General features: G+C 40.7%; 1 protein-coding gene across 1 annotated transcript in view; it reads left to right on the top strand.

The window, feature by feature from the left end:
- The window catches only part of LOC130911195 (integrin-linked protein kinase), a 34,255-nt gene extending 15,124 nt beyond the window's left edge, over positions 1 to 19,131 (top strand). Inside the window, exons 4-13 of the mRNA XM_057829001.1 lie at positions 4,903 to 4,998; positions 5,083 to 5,179; positions 5,256 to 5,339; positions 5,466 to 5,551; positions 8,107 to 8,216; positions 10,044 to 10,171; positions 10,246 to 10,367; positions 13,946 to 14,045; positions 18,016 to 18,146; positions 18,240 to 19,131. Of these exons, the coding sequence (XP_057684984.1) occupies positions 4,903 to 4,998; positions 5,083 to 5,179; positions 5,256 to 5,339; positions 5,466 to 5,551; positions 8,107 to 8,216; positions 10,044 to 10,171; positions 10,246 to 10,367; positions 13,946 to 14,045; positions 18,016 to 18,146; positions 18,240 to 18,389 (1,104 nt within the window). The 3' untranslated portion in view covers positions 18,390 to 19,131. The remainder of the gene's footprint in view (positions 1 to 4,902; positions 4,999 to 5,082; positions 5,180 to 5,255; positions 5,340 to 5,465; positions 5,552 to 8,106; positions 8,217 to 10,043; positions 10,172 to 10,245; positions 10,368 to 13,945; positions 14,046 to 18,015; positions 18,147 to 18,239) is intronic.
- Positions 19,132 to 21,158: the final 2,027 nt, after the last annotated feature.

The following is a 21,158-nucleotide window of genomic DNA, read 5'->3' as shown; positions in this document are numbered from 1 at the left end:
CTTTATTGTGGCATATGTTGCTCTCTGCCTCTTCGTCTTTGTCGTCCTTTAAGGTGAAATGATCCCACACAGCTGACATTTTTACCGATAAAGTCTCTCGGTAAATTGGGAGACGGTAATGTAGATGTAGTGTGTTGAAGGTGTGCTGTAAAATGCGGACCGGGGTTTAGGGAAACCGAAGCAAAAACTGGAATGGATTATGTAAATTGGTGCGCTGGAAACCCGGACCGGATTTAAAAAAAAAAACTGGATCGGAAGTCTGGATCGTAATTTTCCCCGTGTTCCGATCCGATACCGATGCGCATTTTTTTGCCCATACTGGCGCCCAATGCGATCCAAATATCGGATCGGGACATCTCTAGTTGACGGTGCTAAACATTCAGTCCATTTTGACTGGGGAGGGCTGGCAGCTATCATTCACCGGCTCTCCCAGGTCAAATGGATTGGACGTCTCACCCTGTCAAGAGTGAAATGCTTTCTCTCTAGTGTTAACTTAAATACAGTTTAATACAGGTACCTCTATTTACGAAGGTCTCTACAAACATTATTGTCAGGTTACGACACGTTTAAATGGGAAAATATTGCCTCTTTCAGGTTATGGGAGGCAAAAATACTAGACAATACTGTAAAAGATACATATGTACTACCTGCTTTTAAATGTCACACCTTGAGATCCTGCTGCCCTATTGGTCATACTATTTCCCATCACGCTTAGTAATGGAATTCTGCTCTCCTATTGGCCTATTGTTGATGACATTTCAATTTTGTTGTATTAGTGAACAGTATTAGTGTTAAAATTGTGGGTCAACATCTGAGCCAAATGAGCACAAGGTTGCTCCTGTTTTTGTCTCACAAAGAGTTTGTATAAGCCCACAGACGGTTCATTACATTAGTAGCACATTAGAGCAGTGGTCCCAAACCTTTTTGGACCAGTGTAACGTGGGCCTTTTTTTCATGGACCGGCAATCTGTAGCAGAACATGACAGTAAATATAAAATAACTCGTTGAGGCTATAAACGAATATTAAGAGCAGGGAAAATATCACTTTCCATACACTGAATCAACCTTTTTTTAGCAGCGGCCTTTCCGAAAACCTGTCGGCAAATATCCGTGGTCGCAAGCATAATGACTTTTTCTCCAATCGTGAAAGGTTTCTTAGCTTTAGCAATGCGCTTCGCCATGAGGTATGATGCTCTCAGTGCATTGGCTTTTGTTTCCTCGTTTGCTAGCTTTTAGCCACATATTATGCAGAATGGACTTAGTGGTGGCTCCTCTTCCTCTCCCTGTAAAAAAAGCTGTCCAAAGACGTTGGTGGCCGCAGCACACAGCTAACAGCAGCTTAAGTTACTGTTTACATTGACTGGCGCTGGGCTGCTATGGGTGTGCAAACACCCTAGTAACTTTGGCCAACCACTAGATGGCAACCTATACATATCTTTACTCGGATTAGTCTATAGCCAGGGGTGCACATAAGTGGTCCGCATGCGCGCATGCGGACCGGACATAGACAAACGCGCTGGCCCTCAACAGCTTCCATACGCTTTTGCGTACCAATGGCTGACCACTGTATTTGCGGCGGACACGAGAAAATCACTTTCTCTCGGCCCCACTGAGTAATTATTTCCGTGATCCCCCACCCCCGTCAAAAGACAGACAGACGACAGAGACATCACCGGAGCTACCGAAAAAAGGGACTTTTGCTGAAAAGTGGCTGCAGGAGGGAACATGGCTAGAAGCAAATGATGCTCGCATGGAAATGTGGTGCAACATTTGCCGTGAGAATCCCAATGTCGCTAATAAGAGCAGCGCATTTTATGTCGGGTCAAAGAATTTTAGCCATCCAAACTTTGAAAAGCACGAAAAAACAGAGCATGTGGCAGTTAAGCAAACTATCGATGTCAGATAGGACCCCACTTGCCCTATGGACAAGTGGCGGAATAAAGTTATTGAAGAACAGCGCCATGTGCTGACAAACGTGTTTTTACTCGCATTTCACGAAGCTAAACATGCACGTTCAATGAGCTCTTATGAGGAGGACATCCCACTTTTACAAAGGCTTGGAGTTAATGTGAGAGCCGCATATGAATGCCCTTTATTTTGAATTAGTGCTTTTATGTTTATTTCTTTACATTTCACTTCAAAGTAATGGCAATTTTGTTGTGCCAGTTGATGTTAATCAAGCGTTAATTGTTTATATAATTAATTAAAGGTAATTGGCTCTAAGTAAAGCTTGTCATAATTTTATCGCATCAGGCGGGTCGGCTCTCAAGCTCAATGCGGACCAAGTCACATCTCCAGGTCCTCCTCTGAGAACCAGGGCAAAAAAATAATGTGCACCCCTGTCTATAGCAGTGGTTCTTAACCTCGCTAAAGATACGGAACCCCATGAGTTTCACACGTGCATTAACCGAACCCTTTGATTTTTTTTTTTTTTTAAATTTCAGATTCAAACTCAATATATTACCGAAATGAATTTCCATTCAAATTTCTTCTCATTTAGACTACAGGCCAAAATGTTTGTTTTTGTCTTTTTTTTTTTTTTTTTTTGCATCGCTCACAGCATGCATCATCATCGTCAGACCACAAAACAAAGACTAGCCCAATGTGCATATCTTAGAATTTTTCATTCAAATTTGGAGGAATATTTCTTATATTGTTCAAGATTAAACCTGCTTTGTTGCATGAACCTTGACCGTGCAGTTGCTGTCATGGTTACATCTCATGATTCTCAACCCAAAAAAATGCCACATACCAAAATCCATTTTGCCACACGCCAAAGAAAATGTCGCATGACAAAAGAAGGCCACATGCCAAAATCCATTTTGCCACATAGGCTATAAAAAAAAAAGGACATATGCCAAAATCCATTTTGCCACATGGCAAAATTGCAAAAATGTCACATCCCCAAAAAATGCCACATGCCCAAATACATTCTGCGACATGGCAAAAAAATGCTACATGGCAAAATCAATTTTGCTACATACAAAAAAACATCCACATACCCCCAAAAAATGCCACATGACCAAAATACATTTTGCCACAAACCAAAACGATGCCATATGCCAAAATACGTTTTGTCAGATTCCCAAAAAAATGTCACATCCCCAAACAATGCCACCTGCCAAAATCCATTTTGCCACATACCCAAAAAATGCCACATGGCAAAATAAATTTTGCCACATACCAAATACCACTTTTCGTTATTTTTCGTTAACTTTAATAAAAAGAAATAATCTTCTCACAAATACAATAAACAGTGTGAATTCACAACAAATAATGTTTCCTTTTGATTTGCTTTTCACAATGGAAAATGAAATTAAACTCGATTCATTTAACACCGTTTCTTCTGTTTTTTTTTTTTTTTTTTTCATGTTGACATTCTCCTGTTATCACATCCTTGCTTCAAATACTATTTTCATGGCGTAAAATGTGACGCAAATGTTGTTTTTTTTAAGTCAATGTAGTGCGCGCTGCCCGTAGGTCTGTTGTACGTCCTCATACCAATTGCGAGTCAACCTTCTACGGAGCAAACTAGTTTCTCCTCCCATCGGATGGAGGAATAGAAGAATTGGAATAATGCCTGTAAATTGGGGACTTAGCAGTCCAAAACCTGGTCTAAAACATCACTTTGCCTGGATTTAGTCAGCATTCCAAAAATAGGGCCATGGCTGGCATAACCTTCACCGAACCCCTGAGACTGACTCACCGAAACCCTGGGGTTCGATCGAGACCAGGTTAAGAACCACTGGTCTATAGAGTAGACAGGGATATTGATGTGTCAAGAGCCACAGGCCAGATTGCAGTCGTCAATAAATTATTTATTTCTCTGCGGCCCGGTTCCAAATGCGCCGCGGACCAGTACCGGTCCGTGGGGGTGGTTGGCCCGGTGGTTGGGGACCATTGCAATAGCGTTTTTGTGTCACGAAGAGTGAGATAAGTGACCACCATCTATCTTGTGAAAGAGGACATTTATGTTCTTTTGTTTTCTCTGCATTTTGTTCTCTGCATTTTGGTATATTATCTACTTCATTACAGGTATTAATAGTTAGGTAAGGTATATGGAATGCTTCAAATGTGTTTTGCTGTTTTTTTATTCCGGTTTTACCCAATTATAAAATAAATGTGTCGTGTCTGTAGTGCTTGGAACGGATTAGGGCATTTACATGTAAAACACATCTCTATTCACGAAATTTTTGGGTTACGAGACTACTTCTAGAACCAATCAATGTCGTAAGTAGAGGAACCACTGTATTATTAATTACTATACTGTATATACATTAAGTATTAATTTTATGTTGTGTACCATATAGTTTTTGTAAATACATTTATAAATTAATAACATGTTAACACCAACAAACTTGATTCAATTAAAATGAATAAAAACTATGATTAGGGCCCCCAAGAACACTCTAAAGTACATTGAGTTTTATTTTTCTATTTTTTTATTTTTATTTTTTTTCAAGACTTCATAGTATAGCATTAAAAGCCTTAAATCACATCAAATAAGAACTTTTATACATCAAAAGAACATCCAGCAACTTTTCTGTCGTTCCTCTCTGGCTTGTTTTTTTTTTTTTTTTTTTTTTTTTTTTTTTAAATGTGCAGGATCCTTTTATTATTGAAGAACACTGCGGACTCAGACATAGCAACAGGTTGCGTAAACCTGTCGTAATCTGCCAGGTAGGGTATGTTGTTGTTGGCAACACTTGTTAGTCTTAGATCTGTCATGATATGAACTCTCTGCCGCGGGGTGTCAAAATTAGAACGCTCTTAATATTAGGCATGTAAGGCAATACACATATGGATTTGCGATGTTTTCCTTCCTGTGTTGAATTCACTAAATGCAGCCCAAAGAGAATCTACCAACCGTTTTTGACTTGTTCATTTGTTTTTTGGTTGTAGCTGATTCAGTGCAAAGCAGACACCAATGCTGCCAATGAACACGGGAACACGCCACTGCATTACGCCTGCTTCTGGGGCCAAGACCTGGTAGCAGAGGTTAGTGCGCCACTCCATGGCATTAACATTAAATATTTTAATTGCTCAATAGCTATATTAAATCGATACTCCCCTATTTCGCAGGACCTCGTGAACAACGGGGCTCAGGTGAGCATTTGTAACAAATACGGGGAAACTCCTCTGGACAAAGCCAAACCTCACCTGCGAGAACTTCTAAAAGGTATCTCATCAGCCCCCATCTCACTCGTTACTATTACACAATCTGCACTGTGTGCTCATTTTGTATTATTCTGTAGAAAAAGCTGAGAAAATGGGACAGAATCTGACCAAAATCCCCTTCAAGGACACTTTTTGGAAAGGCACAACCAGAACTCGACCCCGTGAGTATAGACCAGAGATTTTCCACTATTTGCAGAAATACAGTGATTATTTCCAAAATGATTACAGGTGTCTTTAAAAATTGTGTTCAAATTGCACCTTATTTTTTTATGTTCTTTTCTTGCTAGGCAATGGTACTTTAAACAAACATGCAGGCATCGACTACAAACAGCTCTCTCTCCTGGCTAGAATAAACGAGAATCAGTCTGGAGAGGTATGTTGATACTAATGCTAATACGTTGTCTTGTATTGTACAGTAAATCTTGGCTGTTTGCAGGGGTTACGGACAAAGTTTATGCTTAAATGTAGGGTTGGGCATCGATGGATCCGGGACTAACACTCCGGTTCTCCCAGAACCGTTCAAATATTTTAATTTCGATTCCAAGTTTCGATGCCCGAACACCACGAAGAAGAAGCCGCATGAAGACTAGCTCCATTATGAGCAAATCATATGAATTGGCTAATTTAGCTTAGCACAAAAAACGTGTTGCTTTGCGTCACATAAACGACAACAAAGTAACAGAATAAACACAACGAAATTTGCAGATTTTGTTTCATCAAGGGTTACCAACGACGTGTAGTGCAGAGGAGGTGTGTAGCGTCTGTACACTTCAAGGATTCTTTTCCAACTGAAGCAGTGTTCTTTTTGCCTGCTGCTTCCAGTAAGTCACCACTAGGGGAAGCCAAGCGCACATAGCTAAACCAAAGAAAAACTGTAGAGACCGAAGTTACAATAGTGACATCTTGTGGACGGATGAACAATATATCAGTTTAGAAAGAATTCTAACTTAAAAAGTAGTCAAGGGACTGAACACTCCCCACATGACATCTCCCTTTACTAACTTGTAGAAATACCACCTAAAACAAACGATGCAATACAATAAATGCCTGCAGCATAAGACACTCTAAAACACAGGTGTCAAACCGATTCCAGAAAGGGCCTAGTGGGTGCTGGATTTTGTTCCAACCGATAACAGGCAGAGAGTTTAACCAATGAACTTCCTGCTGAAACAAGCAGCACCTGACAAAGTTTAACTGATTACACATGTAAAAGATCTAATTGGTGAAAAGGTGTCCTCTTCATTGGTTGGAAAGCAAACCTGCACCCACTAGGCCCTTTCTGGAATCGGTTTGACACCTGTGCTCTAAAACATGGGTGTCCAAACCTGTCCGCAAGGGCCGCTGTGGGTCCTGGTTTTTGTTCCTACCAATCGAGCACAGACAGTTTAACCAATGAAATGTGTTCTAAAACAAGCAGCACCTGACTGCAATCAACTGATTACACTTGTGAGACACCAGATTGGTGAAAAGGTGTGGTCTTGTTTTGTTGGAATGAAATCCAGCACCCACTGCGGCCCTATGTGGAATAGTACTTTATCGTATTTCTTAATCATACGTCATCATATTTAAGTTCAAAGACATATTTATATACACGTTATAAATAGCCCTGTGAGAAATTCATAGCGAAGTTAATTGAAATTTCATATAATTTAAAAAAAATAATTGAGAAGAAATTAATATAAACTATATAATATAATATATATATATAATTGACCGTGCCGTTCCCAAAAACCAAAAACGTATGAATACGTTCTATTTTTAATTGTTTCAGTATCCCAAAAACGTATTTATACGCCTTTTATGTTTTTTTTTTTTCCACAAAAGACATCTCTAGGTTCTGATGCAAATTCGCTCCCAAGCACAACGCTCAAAATCCATTTTAAGGCAATAAAACTGGCCACTGGAGCGCAGTAGTGCATTTGGTAAGAACTCGTATCGGACCATGAAAGGAAATGAATGATCAGAGATAGTCAGGAAACAGAAGTTGGAAGAAGTAAGAAGCGTGAGAAAAATGTGGAGAACGATGTAAACACAAGGCACATGCCCCACACGTTCCCTAGGTGAATTCTGTTATGAGGTAGTGGTCACTACAAAAGAAAGATTAAAAAAAAAATCTATGAGACAGGCGGTGATGAGGGATAAATTTACCCCGTCTGCCAATACAGCCGCGGCCACAACAGCGTCATCTCTCAGTTCAGTGGTTTAGTTATGTGTAAATAAATTGTTACTTTGCTATCAAAAGCCCTATTTGTCTTGTTGTTTATGTTGTTTTGTAGAAGTAAAACATTCAGATGTTTGGAATGTCCCAAAAGCAAAAAAATAGCAGTGTTAAAGTCAGTTATGTTTGAGATGTATGCGTTTACAAAAAGCTCAATTTCTCTTTTTTTTCATCAGAAATTGGAAAATTGCTCAAACTAAGCTATTTTCTAATGCTGATGTCTAAAGAATGGAAAAAGATATGAACTTACTTTTTTCCTGATGAAAAAAGAGAATATAATCTTTCTTTTGGTGGGTCCCATGTTTATATAGCAATAGAACAGAATTTTCTGTGGGCCTTACAAAATCAGTCAAAATCCAGTAAAACGGCCGGGAGCGAAGGGGGTTGCTCCGGTGAAAAAGGCTGGGAGTGAATGAGTTAAAAGAATCGGAATAAATAATCGTTTGGAACCAGAATTGAAACGTGGAACCAGAACCGTTCAAATTCAAACGATGCCCAACCCTACTTAACTGTCACCACAACCCAGCTGCTGAAAAAATGGTTTTACTGATTTACTGAAGAAATGCTGTGGAAATATGAAAATACTATAAAACAGGACAACTCGATTTGAAAAAAACTGACAACATAAATGTCAGGAAAAGTCAATATTAACAGCTAGACTGTATCTGTAATGTCTGTGACTTCTGAAACATTTCGTTGATCCCCTGCAGTTGTGGCAAGGGCGCTGGCAAGGGAACGAAATAGTTGTCAAAGTGCTGAAGGTCCGCGACTGGACCACGAGAAAAAGCCGAGACTTCAACGAGGAGTATCCCAAACTCAGGTGATCATCTGAGCTGTGCTCTTGTGATTGTGATCGCCATTTGTCTTGTTTGTGTGGTTGAACCACAATGTATACACATTTCCGTGTCTTGAAATGATAGGCACCAAGGTACCATATTTTCCAGACTTTTAAGTCGATCTTTTTTTTCCAGTATTTGGCTGGGCTTTCAATTCATACTCACAAGTGACTTATACTGTATACAGTGTTGTTAAAATCTAGTGTAAAATGGTCTAATGGACTAAACATTACCCACAATCAGATGCTAGAGAGGTTTGTTATTTAGAAGGGACAATAAATAGTGATCTCAAAATATACAACATTTATATGGATCTGTATTTAAGATATCAATTAAACCAATTTCGAAAGAATTATCGATGTTGAGTTATTAATTTCTATGTGCATTTTCTTTTTTTCTTTTTTTTTTTTTTTTTTAAACCTGTCCTGTTCAGCTGTTTGACACAGAGAATGGAAGTCTAAGTGCCCGGATTCTGAACAGTTTTAATGTTTCACATTGAGAGTCTGACATACTCCCATTGTGATCATTCAAAATACCTTTTTATTATGACAAAGCAGCGAACAGGAAGGGATTATGGGGGGACAGAAGAAAAGAAATACAAGAGAAGAAAGAAAAGAAACACATACACAAACAACAACAAGAAATACATTGAACATCTAAACTAGTTACTAATATGCTGGTGCTATCGTCAGCGAGATGTATTTCCGGTTTACACCATGTGGGGGCCTACTGGCCAGTGAAAGAGGAGAATGGGGGTGGGGGTGTCTATAAGACTATAAGCTAAGTGATTGAAAGGGGTAGAGTGTACACAAATCAGTTCTGTGATCTAGAACCCAGTAATCGTGTGAATCTCTTATGAGTGTAAGCCCGTTGGCGACCAACCCTACGCCGCCGCATCACCAATCCCGGCACCGGAACCCCCAACCCGAGCATGCCCTACCACATCCAGCAGCACGCAAGCCCCACCTGGCGTGCGACAGCCACGGAGACGGGTGGAGAAACCGCGCGGGCGCCAACCCAGGGCCACGGCCCCCACCCAGCCAGCCCGGGGAGGGTTGGGGGCTATGTACATTTTCATTTCCACTCATCGTTTTTAAAGGCCTCAGCTTGTTTTTTCAACCCAGTTTTTTTTTTTTTAAACTACACATGTAGCTACAGAAATCTGGACAGTCTAAAATGGCTTCCGGAGGTTAGAGAGAAGGAATATACGAGATCTGAGCAGAGAAAGGATGATATGCGAACGCTTTGGATACAACTTGGTCACTTGAAACAAGTAACCAAATCCGGGAACTAATGTTGAGAATGCAAAGCTACAGCAGCTAAGCTAAACTAACGGGACAGTTGGTGAGCAGACTATTACCTAAACTGTGAGTCAAAGCCAGTGCACATGCTACAAAAGTTGTGGGGGGGGGGGAGGGTTTTAGAAGTGGCTTCTGTTGAGCTGATGTGCTGCAACGTGTAATGCTGCTTACTATGAAGGTGGCTTCAACTATGCAATTCTTCTGAAATAATACTAGTGAGTGTGTATACTTGACGAATAACATACATTTCCCCTACAAAAATGGGACTAGTAGTCCAGTGCAACCAATGGTAATTGCCATCATGAGGCTTTAAAAAAATAAAGAGAAAATAACTTTTTTTTTTTCTTTCTTTTTTACTAAATCAACTTAAATTCTAGAGTGACGGCTGGTCCGGAAAGTATGGTACTTCCTGGTGTCAGATATCAAGTGATAGTGTATAGCACATTGTTTGTTTGTGTCAAATTTGCCATTTTTTTGTTTTTGTCCCTGTCTTCCTCATCATCATACCAGGATCTTTTCCCATCCTAATGTCCTCCCTATGTTGGGAGCTTGTCAGTCACCGCCAGCCCCACACCCTATCATCATCACACACTGGATGCCTTACGGCTCCCTTTACAACGTTCTGCATGAGGGCACCAGTGAGTACTTAATTACATGGTTGCAAGATGAAAAGGCCCTTTTTACGGATGCTTGTGTGTCGTCCTGCCGTCAGACTTTGTAGTGGACCAGACGCAAGCGGTGAAGTTCGCTCTGGACATCGCGTGCGGGATGGCCTTCTTGCACACGCTGGAGCCAATGATCCCGCGACACTATCTGAACAGCAAGAGTATCATGGTGAGAAGACTCTAAGGTCACTCATTCAATCAGTGTTGTTTTTGCAACAAGGATGATAATGACAATATATCGTTGATGAACAGTTTTTTTCATGACGGGACGATGACAAGCTAAAAACGTGACTTGGAAGACTAGAACATAACGAGACGTTGCCAGTTTTCGTCGGACGAGACGACAACCAGATGAAAATGCAACAATTTCTGTCATGTTCAGAATGCATGACATTTTTATCTTGTACATGGAGTACGTCAGGTTGCATTGTAGCAGTGTTTGGGTCGTGCCACTCACTTGAGATGTGCTGCACCTCTAATTCACTTTACTCACCCGAGTTTAGGATGTGTTTCAGGCTAGGCTGCTCTTTATCTTGCTTGTTTGGAAACACATGGTAAGATTTGTTTTCTTATTTTGGCAAGGGAGAATATGCAAGTTGATTTAGCCTTTAAAGGTCTGTGCTTAGTGATCATAACATACTAAATATTACTCGTCGCATTAGCACAGCATTCGCGTTAGCTTCAATTTTAGAATATGTGCTTGTCTATGTTCATTCGAAATTGTTAGAACTTGGAAACCTTTATATATTTTTAGATTAAAACTATTGAATTTCACAGATGAAAACGAACACATTTTGAAATGACTAAAATATGACGAAGACTATTAATTATTTTTGTTTAGAAGACTAAGACAAAAATTAAAAGGGCAACAACACTGCGTTGAAATAATTGGCTGCTATTGAAGCCACTCGACCAGTGTTTTTCAATTTGTGTGCCGTGAGATCGTCAGGTGTGCCGCGACAAATTATCCTATATCGCTTTTTTTTTTTTTTTTTTTTTTTTTAATGTTATCGGGTGGAGTTGCTGTCGCCGAGGAAGGAGAGTAGGTAGAAAGTTATTGGTCGTGTTCAGATGAGCCGAGGTATTGCCCGTGTGGCGTTCAAGAACTGCTCTGATTTCTAGCCATAAGCCACCTTGCTGTCCGTGACAATGTGGACCCTAGAACGTCTACTGTACATCATTTGATTAGACTCGTCAAGTGTTGATATACATGAAAGTTTACTTTCCATTTTACCCACATGTGACAATCATCAATCCTTCCCCTGTGTTTTATTCCAACACATTGTCGATGATAGCATGGTGGCCGATGGCTAGGAGTCCGAGCAGTTCTTGAATGCGACACGAGCAGCACCATAGCACCATGGTGCCAATCAAGCTTAAACATCATCTCCAAACGAAACACCTGTCGTTTCAAAACAAGTCGGTGGATTATTTTGTTCGCCTTTGTGAAAAAAACAGAGAAACAGGCAACTTTTTGAGTAAAACTAAAAAGGTATATGAGAAGCGCTCAAAGCCTTGTTGCTGAACTTGTTGCCAAATCCAAAAAGTCCCACACTGTGACAGGGACATTAATACTACCTGTCGACAAAGTCATTGACAGGGAGACTTTCGGTCCTGATGCGGTTAAAAACATTGCTAAAGTCCCCCTGTCTGGTAATTCTGAGCTTTTCACGCACAACTGCTATAAAAAATAAAAATAAAAAAAAGAGAGAGACTAAGATCTTTTGAAGAAGATTCGTGCCAGGTAATCAGCTTTGTGTTAATCTAAACAGGCTCAAGTTTCACACTGAGTAATTATAAATACTGAGAAATTATTTTATAATTAGATATACTGTACAGAAAGTAATTTTGGAACAATCGCTGCCAACCCTCCCAGTCAAAAAGGAATGGACGTCTAGCGCTGTCAATGGCAGTGAAACGTTAGCATTCACAACCAATCCACCCGGGGTTAACTGAATTGGACATTTATCATTGTCAATGAGTTAGTAGTAAATTTTCTGTTGTTTTTAAAATATATATTTTTTACATTAATAAAAAAATGAAATTGCAAAAACAACAAAAACAGGATATATTTTATGAAATGGATTTTAAAAAGTCTTTAGTTATTCAAAATGTTTATTCCTCTGTTGTTGTTTTTTTCCCCAATTAAAAACAAATACGTAACATTTAAAAAAAAGTTATTTGTTAATCATGGGATTTTATTTTGAATCAAGGGCCATAACTACTATATTTCTGTTAGTATTACAATGTATTTGTTTTTTTTAATGACATTTTATCATAGTTATTGTATTTATTCATAAAAAAACACTCGTTTTTAGTTCTCTTAACAAACGTTAATTGACACATGACCCAAAATGTGATGTCCAAATATGTAGATGCCAGGTCTTTACAAGTTTTTTAATGACCAAAAACAGTTACTTGCCTTATAAAGTGTTGGAAAAAAATATATGTACAGAACATGTTCACCCTATCGAAGTTTTTCTTAGCTGCACTTTACATGGGTTAACTCAGTACTTCTCAAATAGTGGGGCGCGCCCCCCTGGGGGGGCGCAGAGCGATGCCAGGGGGGGCGCATGTGACCTCGGGGAACATGTTTTTTTTTTTTTTTTTTTTTTGGCCGTACTGGAATAAAGTGTACTTGCACATCCACTCAGTAGGTGGCAGTGGCGCTCTCATTTTCCGAGTGCGGGCAGTATTTTTGAACTAAGGAAGGGCACTCAGCACACACAGACAACAGATATGAAGAGCAGTGTGCCACCGCCGTTTTCGAAAGCCGTTTTCCGACCGGACTCACTCACGCAGCGACCCACTGTCTTGTCCGGTTCTCACGTCGCCGCCCGAGAAGTGCCATTTTCGGCTTGGGATCGTCACGACGACCGCCCTCACCTACGGTTCTACCTCGGCCGCCGTGAATGCGCTTTTTTTCGTGCCGTTTGCCTTTTAGCTTTGACTTTTAATACAGTGGGTGATGATGAAAGACCACTGTTTACTGTGTCTAAAAATAATTATAGCAGACAGCCAGAAGCCAAATCAATTAAGACGCCACTTAAAGACATTAGACCCCAATCTCATTGTTAAGCCGCTTGATTTTTTCAGTGAAAACGTGCCGAATATTGCCAACAATCGTCCTGCAAAGGAGGTAAATACTGTGAGCAGCAAAAATAAAAACTGTCCTGTCCAACGACACTTTTTTTTTTTTTTTAATTCAGTTGTTTTTTCGGTCAAATTTTTTTGCATATTGTCCTCATGAGTGAATGTTTGTAATCAATTTTAATTTGTTATTATTTACTGATTTTATTACATTTTATTTTTCTGTATCAAATGGTCAAAAATGTACCTTGAGTGTATTTTTTAGTTTGGATGTGAATTTTTTTTATTTAATTCAGGCAAAGTGATGCACGTCAAGTCTTCTCTGTTACAAACAAAACAATGTTAATAAAGTTATAATTTATTATAAGTTGATCTATGTTACTTTTTTTCTTTATTAGAAAAAAAGGACACAATGTTAGGCAGATGCGTATTTATAATAGTAATTTTATAGACAAATGATACTATTTACAGTGGCGGCAGAGAGTTTGGGGGGGGCGCGAAACATTTACGTCTTCCTTGGGGGGGGGCGTGACAGAAAATAATTGAGAAGCACTGGGTTAACTGAATGTCCTAAAACTTTTGAATACATGGTTTCATATCCCCTGCCACACATCCTTTCCACTCAGAACTGACATCTTACTCTTGTTCCATCCACAGATCGATGAAGACATGACAGCCAGGATCAGCATGGCCGACGTCAAGTTTTCCTTTCAGTGTCCTGGCAGGATGTACTCACCCGCTTGGGTTGCCCCTGAGGGTGCGTGATGCAGTACACTCACGTTCAAAGTGACAGCTTAAGCATGAATGATCACTTTGGGGGGAGGGTAAGGAAACTGTTATCTCTGTATGATGTCCTCCAGAGATGTGTCGTCTAAACTGATTAGAAAGGAAACAACCTTCGAGATGAGCGCGAAGCGGAATTTGTCCTTTAGTGAACTGTGGAAGTGAAATCACAATGTTTTCAAGATTTTTCCTGGCTCAAATATCTGTTTATGTGATACGATTTTGCTAATTGGTAATGCAAAACACGCATCCGCCATTGCGTCAAAAAACACTTCCCAGGAAAGCATTACAAGATTACAATACCTGCAAAACTCCACTGTTAAAAAAAAAAAAAAGAAAAGAAATTTAAATTTCAGACTACAACATCAACACCCTTACAACATGTTGTAGGGGTGTCGTGGCTGACACGTCTCTACAACATCGCGTGGACATCGGGGACAGTGCTCTGGATTGGCAGACCGGGGTGGTGGTCCCCCTTTTTAAGAAGGGGGACCGGAGGGTGTGTTCCAATTATAAAGGGATCGCACTCCTCAGCCTCCTTGGTAAAGTCTATTCAGGGGTGCTGGAGAGGACAGTCCGCCGAGAAGTCGAATCTTGGATTCAGGAGGAGCAGTGTGGTTTTCGTCCCGGCCGCGGAACAGTGGACCAGCTCTACACCCTCGGCAGGGTCCTCGAGGGTGCATGGGAGTTCGCCCAATCAGTCTACATGTGTTTTGTGGATCTGGAGAAGGCATTCGACCGTGTGCCTCGGGGAGTCCTGTGGGGGGTGCTCCGGGAGTACGGGGTACCGAGCCCCTTGGTAAGGGCTGTTAGGTCCCTGTACGACCGGTATCAGAGTTTGGTTCGCATTGCCGGCAGTAAGTCGAATTCGTTCCCAGTGAGGGTTGGACTCCGCCAAGGCTGCCCTTTGTCACCGATTTTGTTCATAATTTTTATGGACAGAATTTCTAGGCGCAGGCGAAGCGTTGAGGGGGTCAGGTTTGGTGACCTCAGCATTGAATCTCTGCTTTTTGCAGATGATGTAGTGCTGTTGGCTTCATCAAGCCGTGACCTCCAACTCTCACTGGAGCGGTTCGCAGCTGAGTGTGAAGCGGTTGGGATGAAGATCAGCACCTCCAAATCCGAGACCATGGTCCTCAATCGGAAAAGGGTGGAGTGCCCTCTCCGGGTCAGGGATGAGATCCTGCCCCAAGTGGAGGAGTTCAAGTATCTTGGGGTCTTGTTCACGAGTGACGGTAGGAGGAAGCGGGAGATCGACAGGCGAATCGGTGCAGCGTCTGCAGTAATGCGGACTCTGCACCGGTCCGTAGTGGTGAAGAAGGAGCTGAGCCGAAAGGCAAAGCTCTCGATTTACCAGTCGATCTACGTTCCTACCCTCACCTATGGTCACGAGCTTTGGGTCGTGACCGAAAGAACAAGATCCCGGATAAAAGTGGTCGAAATGATTTTCCTCCGCAGGGTGTCCGGGCTCTCCCTTAGAGATAGTGTAAGAAGCTCGGTCATCCGGGAGGGACTCGGCGTCGAGCTGCTACTCCTCCGTGTAGAGAGGAGCCAGCTGAGGTGGCTCGGGCATCTGTTTCGGATGCCTCCTGGACGCCTCCCTGGAGAGGTGTTCCGGGCATGTCCCACTGGCGGGAGGCCCCGGGGCGACCCAGGACACGCTGGAGAGACTATGTCTCTCGGCTGGCCTGGGAACGCCTTGGAGTCCCGCCGGAAGAGCTGGTTGAAGTGGCTGGGGAGAGGGAAGTCTGGGCTTCCCTGTTAAAGCTGCTGCCCCCGCGACCCGACCCCGGAACAAGCGTAAGTTAATGGATCAATGGATGGAATTTCAGACTTTCAGTGTTTTCGCCATAAACGCAAAATTTTTACAAATATCCACTTTAAGTAGTCTGAATGAAAATTTTGAGTAAACTGGACTTGCATAACTAGAGCAGCACTCTGAGCACACCTTCACCTCCACAGCCAAATTCAAAGCATCGCCATAATTGGTAGAGTGGAACTTTATTTCCATCATATTAATTACATGTACTGGCAGAGGTAATACATTTATCCATACACTTCACTATCAGTTGACAGGAAACGGGGCGTGGGACCGCTTTGTAGGGGGCCTATTTTCAAAAACTTAAAATTCAAATATTTCCCCAAACCAAAGCCACTAGCGACCTAAAACCAAAACAGGCACCTCCCTTAGGCATACATGAGTCTCCGTGAGCAGCAGCATGAAAAAATTCAAAGTTGTTCCGTAATAAAATCCCCAATATTTTACATATGATATACGTTTTACCTTTTAGCGACTTTTTTAGTGCAATTTTGATGTTTTTTTTAAGAGCTAATAAATCACTCAATTTTCACATCAGAAACTTAATACTTGAGAAAAGCATGCACAGACATGAAAATTGGTCAGGGGTTAAAAAGGTGAGAAGGATGTGGAGGAAACATGATACGGTACACTGTACAACCCAACAAAATATTGAGCTCTGTCGACCCACACTGTTTTTCAGCAGGGCCGTGCAGAGACCGGTGGAGGGGCAGGTGCTCATAGATCAAAAGGGCCACATGAACAAGTATTTAATACACCTTACAACAACATAACTTCAATTTTAACCAGCTTGAGATTATAATTGGCTGTGACTGTGACATACTTTAATTGGGAGGGGGCAACAGTGAATAGTAATCAACAATTTCTGGCTGTGACTCAGTCACTGCCTCTTTTCTTGCTTCAACCTCTACATCAAAACTTCCTTCCTCAACTTGTTCATCTGAGAACAAACCACATCAGATGGTCACTGAGCCATATGAAATACACGTTAGCAAATTAGCTAATTAGCTTAGCGCTCGGTGCTAACTATTAACATCTCAAAAACAACAACAATAAAGGCTAAACAGTACAAGAGGGTTCGTGTACTCACCTCTTTTAGATGCACACAGGTCTTAGCAACACACTCAGGACATTTTTCTTTTGAAATGCCTTAAAACTACTGCTGGACGTCTAAATGACAAGGAGCAACGAACTCTCTCTCTTCCCCTCTTGCTCTAAAAAAATAACTTGTGCACAAAAGCGCGACCACCGGGTTGCGCTTCTGTACCTGCCTCTCGCATACACAAATTTATTTTCCAGTCTTTTAAAAAGGAGTAAATCTCTCTCTCAGTAACCAGAAGCATCTATCATAACGTGCGCGCACCTGTTAACGGTGCCCAGCGGCAGATGCGTCTTGAATTTTGTTCTGCTACGAGCGGCTACCATAAAGTTATGAGGGAAAAACATCGTCACGTGTCGAATCGTGATGCACGTAATAATCGATTTTTTTTGGAACTCCTCTAATCGTGGCGATCTAAGTGTGAAAGAAACAACAACGTTTTTTTTTTGCTTAATGTTACATGTCGATGTGAAGCAAAGGGCAAGTTGTGTGCGCTGTTAGTTACGGGACTACGTACCTGGAGTATCCATGGTGCTGCCGCTGTCTCCGATACTTGAGTCTTTTTGTATCCGCAATGAGCCGAAAACACAACACTCGGTGATGCGGATGCCGTGCTGTGTTTGCAAATATTTAATCATATTACTGGTGTCCGACCCTTAGATGATATCAACACTTTGCAAATATTGCAAGTTGCACTTTCGTTTTCACCCTCTTTCCTGGTGAAGTGTAGCCAAACTTCACTAGTGATTCTTTGCGCCATGCTAGTTTGATGCGTCTGGACAACAAGACATGTCATGTCATCATGTGACGTGACACTTGATGATGCAATACGCGTCTTTAGGAATCGTTAATGCTTTTTCATTGTGATGTCGAGGCCTCAAAACACTAGGAACCGGTTCGGAATTTGAATCAGATTTCGATTCCCATCCCTAGTTATGTCTACTTCAAATCTTAAGTTCGCATGACTAGGAAGTTTATTTTTTTTACAATGTGGGCTAAATCATTTGCCTGGTTCTACCTTTGCAGCCCTGCAGAAGAAACCAGAGGAGATCAATCGGCGGTCGGCCGACATGTGGAGCTTTGCCGTGTTGCTCTGGGAGCTGGTCACCAGGGAGGTGCCATTTGCAGACCTCTCCAATATGGAAATAGGCATGAAGGTCAGCAGACATGAGGAAAATTGTGTTTTTGTCTTTTACAGGCAATGTAAAAAAAAATAGAGCTTATACTGATAGTCTTTTATTTTCTTTCAGGTTGCCTTGGAAGGCTTGAGGCCCACCATTCCTCCCGGCATCTCGCCACACATCTGCAAGTTAATGAAGATCTGCATGAATGAGGATCCAGCCAAGAGGCCCAAGTTTGACATGATTGTGCCTATTCTAGAGAAAATGCAGGACAAGTAAAAAAGAATGGACTTTTTCCCAACCCTTGGGATGTTGCCTTAAACTATTTTTTTTACCGCAGCATTGAGCACCGCCACCACTACAATCCAGCAGCAGCCATTGTTTGCTTGTTTCAGTATGTGTGTGTGTGTTTTTTTTTTCTTTAAATTGTTCGTGTTGACTGTAATCAAATGGACTGAATAACCTGTGGACAGCATCGACGGGTTTCATTTGGATCTGAATGTTCTTTATATATGCTAAAAGCAGGTCTTATCCCGCCCTGAGTTGCCGCATCAGCATTTTGCTAAGCATGGCAATGCATTTCTCTGTGTATTCATGAGTAAAAGCTATTTTTAAAAACTAACTCATGTTACCAATGTGCATAAAATAGTGTTTGGATTAAATTCTATTATGTATAGTTACGTCTCATTTGAAAATTCGGAACAAATGTGCTTTTAATAATATTTCTACAACTGTAAAAGTGCCTGAGATGAAACTTGAGTGTTTAATTGTTGAATTGTGGCCTCCAACAGAGAACAATTAGCGTACTTCATGTTAATCGTCATGTTTTTTTCATTGCATTCAGTGTGCCATTATTTTTCCTTATTACACTTCTTTTCCCACTTGTCTATATTGTCATTGTTTCTGTGCCTTCATCAGCTTGCTTGATTGCGTCCAAGCCAAAATCAAAAGCAACCTATACAAATGTATGTATTTATATAAATATATTAAATGGAAACGAATGGATAGATTGCTGTTTTCATTTTGTGTGAACGTTGCATACAAGTTTGTTTGGGGCTTATAATTTGCAAAATTAGGCAATTTGGATAAAGTGAATACCTGAGGAAAAAAATCTTTTAAAAATGCTGACACACTTGGGAAAATAACCTGAGATGTGGGTGCATATTTTAATGAGAATCCAAAACTTAGGATGTCCAAACCGTTTCCACCGAGGGCCACATGCAATAAATGAATAGAAACGTGCTGTGGACATGGCTAAAAAAAAGTTTATTATTACTGGTACCATTTTTTTTTTCATTAAAAATAAGATTTTTCTCTTTCCTTTTGTTCCTTATTTTTAAATAATATGAAATATTCTGTAAGTGGCGGAAAACACTCAGGTGACTTGAACTTCCGCTCTAAGACCCTCAATTTGGCCAATTTTCAAAATTGTCCGAAATGCATGTGTGATACATCTTTGGAAAGCTTAAAATCTCAATTTTCTGGGGGAACAAAAATGTTGAACAGGAAGGCATTTAAAGAAAAAAAAATTTTTTTAAACAGCAAAACCCTAATTGGAGGCGAGAGCACGCGAAAGCAGAATTAAAGACGCCACGATTTTAACGAGATATTATCGCTTAGTTACCTTGTTTCGATCCAAAAACTCCATGTAACATGTACCACCGAGTGTCAAGACACAGCTGTGAATGGCCACAGCCAGATTTTATTAGGATTTTATGGGTGAAACATGGTATTATAACAAGGGCTGCGATGCAGAAATCGCAGACAACAAGGAGTGGTTGAGATTTTCATTTTCATATAGTGACCCTTTTAAAAGCTATTTTTCAAATTTTTTTTGTTTGGCTCAATTATTTATCATCTAACATATGGGGGAAAATGCGACAGCAACAAAAAAATACAATTAATCGATAGTTATGAGGAAGATATCCGGGACTTTTTTACAGACGCCAATTTTTTCATTGTGACGTAATTCGTTTAAAAGTTTAGAATATGCGAGTGAATAATTTTTTAAAGTTGTTTTTTTTTTTTTTTTTAAAGAAAAATTTATACATCTATTTATGATTCTAAGCTAAAAATGACAAACATTTTGAAGAATAAATATAATTACTTACCTTCTTTTCATGACTAGGTTGAAACAAAAGGGGTTGCGCGACGTCTGTAAACGGCGGTTTTCAGGGTAAAACAGACAAATGAAAAATAGTTCAGAGGCTTAGTGCGCCGTGAATCTGCTATGGCAGCATATAGACATAATGTTCGATCAAACACAACAGTTCTTTTGGCTTAAAATACAGCAGTTTCTTTTCAAGAGGGGTGCAAGAGCAGAAACTGCTTTTTCGGTCTTGTCTGTGTTTTCCGCCGTATACATTAGGCATAAGGTGTACATTTAACAAAACAAAATAATTAATGGGGAAAAGCAGGTGCTGGCAGATACAAATAAAAGCAAGTACATAGGCAATTATATCTTAAATGGATATTTCCCAACACAATGTTAATGTGACACAAAAATAATTATTATTGAATGAACAAAACATAAAAAGTACTTCCCAACAGGGATCAACAGATTACCAGGCTATAACGTATATGAAATGCATAACTTATGCTACAACAATCTAACGATATACTGGCAAGCGGGGTGTCCAGTGGGGTGGCCAACAAATTCATGGGGGGGGGGGGCGTGGCCACCCCTGGCCACCTCCTGGTGGCGCCACTGTTGGAGGCTTAATGCGCCATGAAACTGCTATGGCAGCATATAGATATATTGTTCTCTCAAACACAACAGTTCTTTAGGCTTAAAATACAGCAGTTTATTTTAAAGAGGGGTGCAAGAGCAGAAACCGATTTTTCAGCCTTGTCTGTGTTTTCCCGCCATATAAAAATTACAACATTAGGTGTAAAATTCAGTTAATCTGGGAGGACTGGCTGTGAATGCTCATGTTTCAGTGTCATTGACGGCGCTGAACGTCTTATCCATTTTGATTGGAGGAGGGGCATTTTTTAATTAGTTTTTCTTAAGCATAGTGTCATTGTTAAGAAGTAGCACTACGTTAG

This window comes from Corythoichthys intestinalis, unplaced genomic scaffold (assembly GCF_030265065.1).
Source record: "Corythoichthys intestinalis isolate RoL2023-P3 unplaced genomic scaffold, ASM3026506v1 HiC_scaffold_23, whole genome shotgun sequence".
Taxonomy (NCBI): domain Eukaryota; kingdom Metazoa; phylum Chordata; class Actinopteri; order Syngnathiformes; family Syngnathidae; genus Corythoichthys; species Corythoichthys intestinalis.
This window is presented reverse-complemented; position numbering and strand designations above follow the sequence as displayed.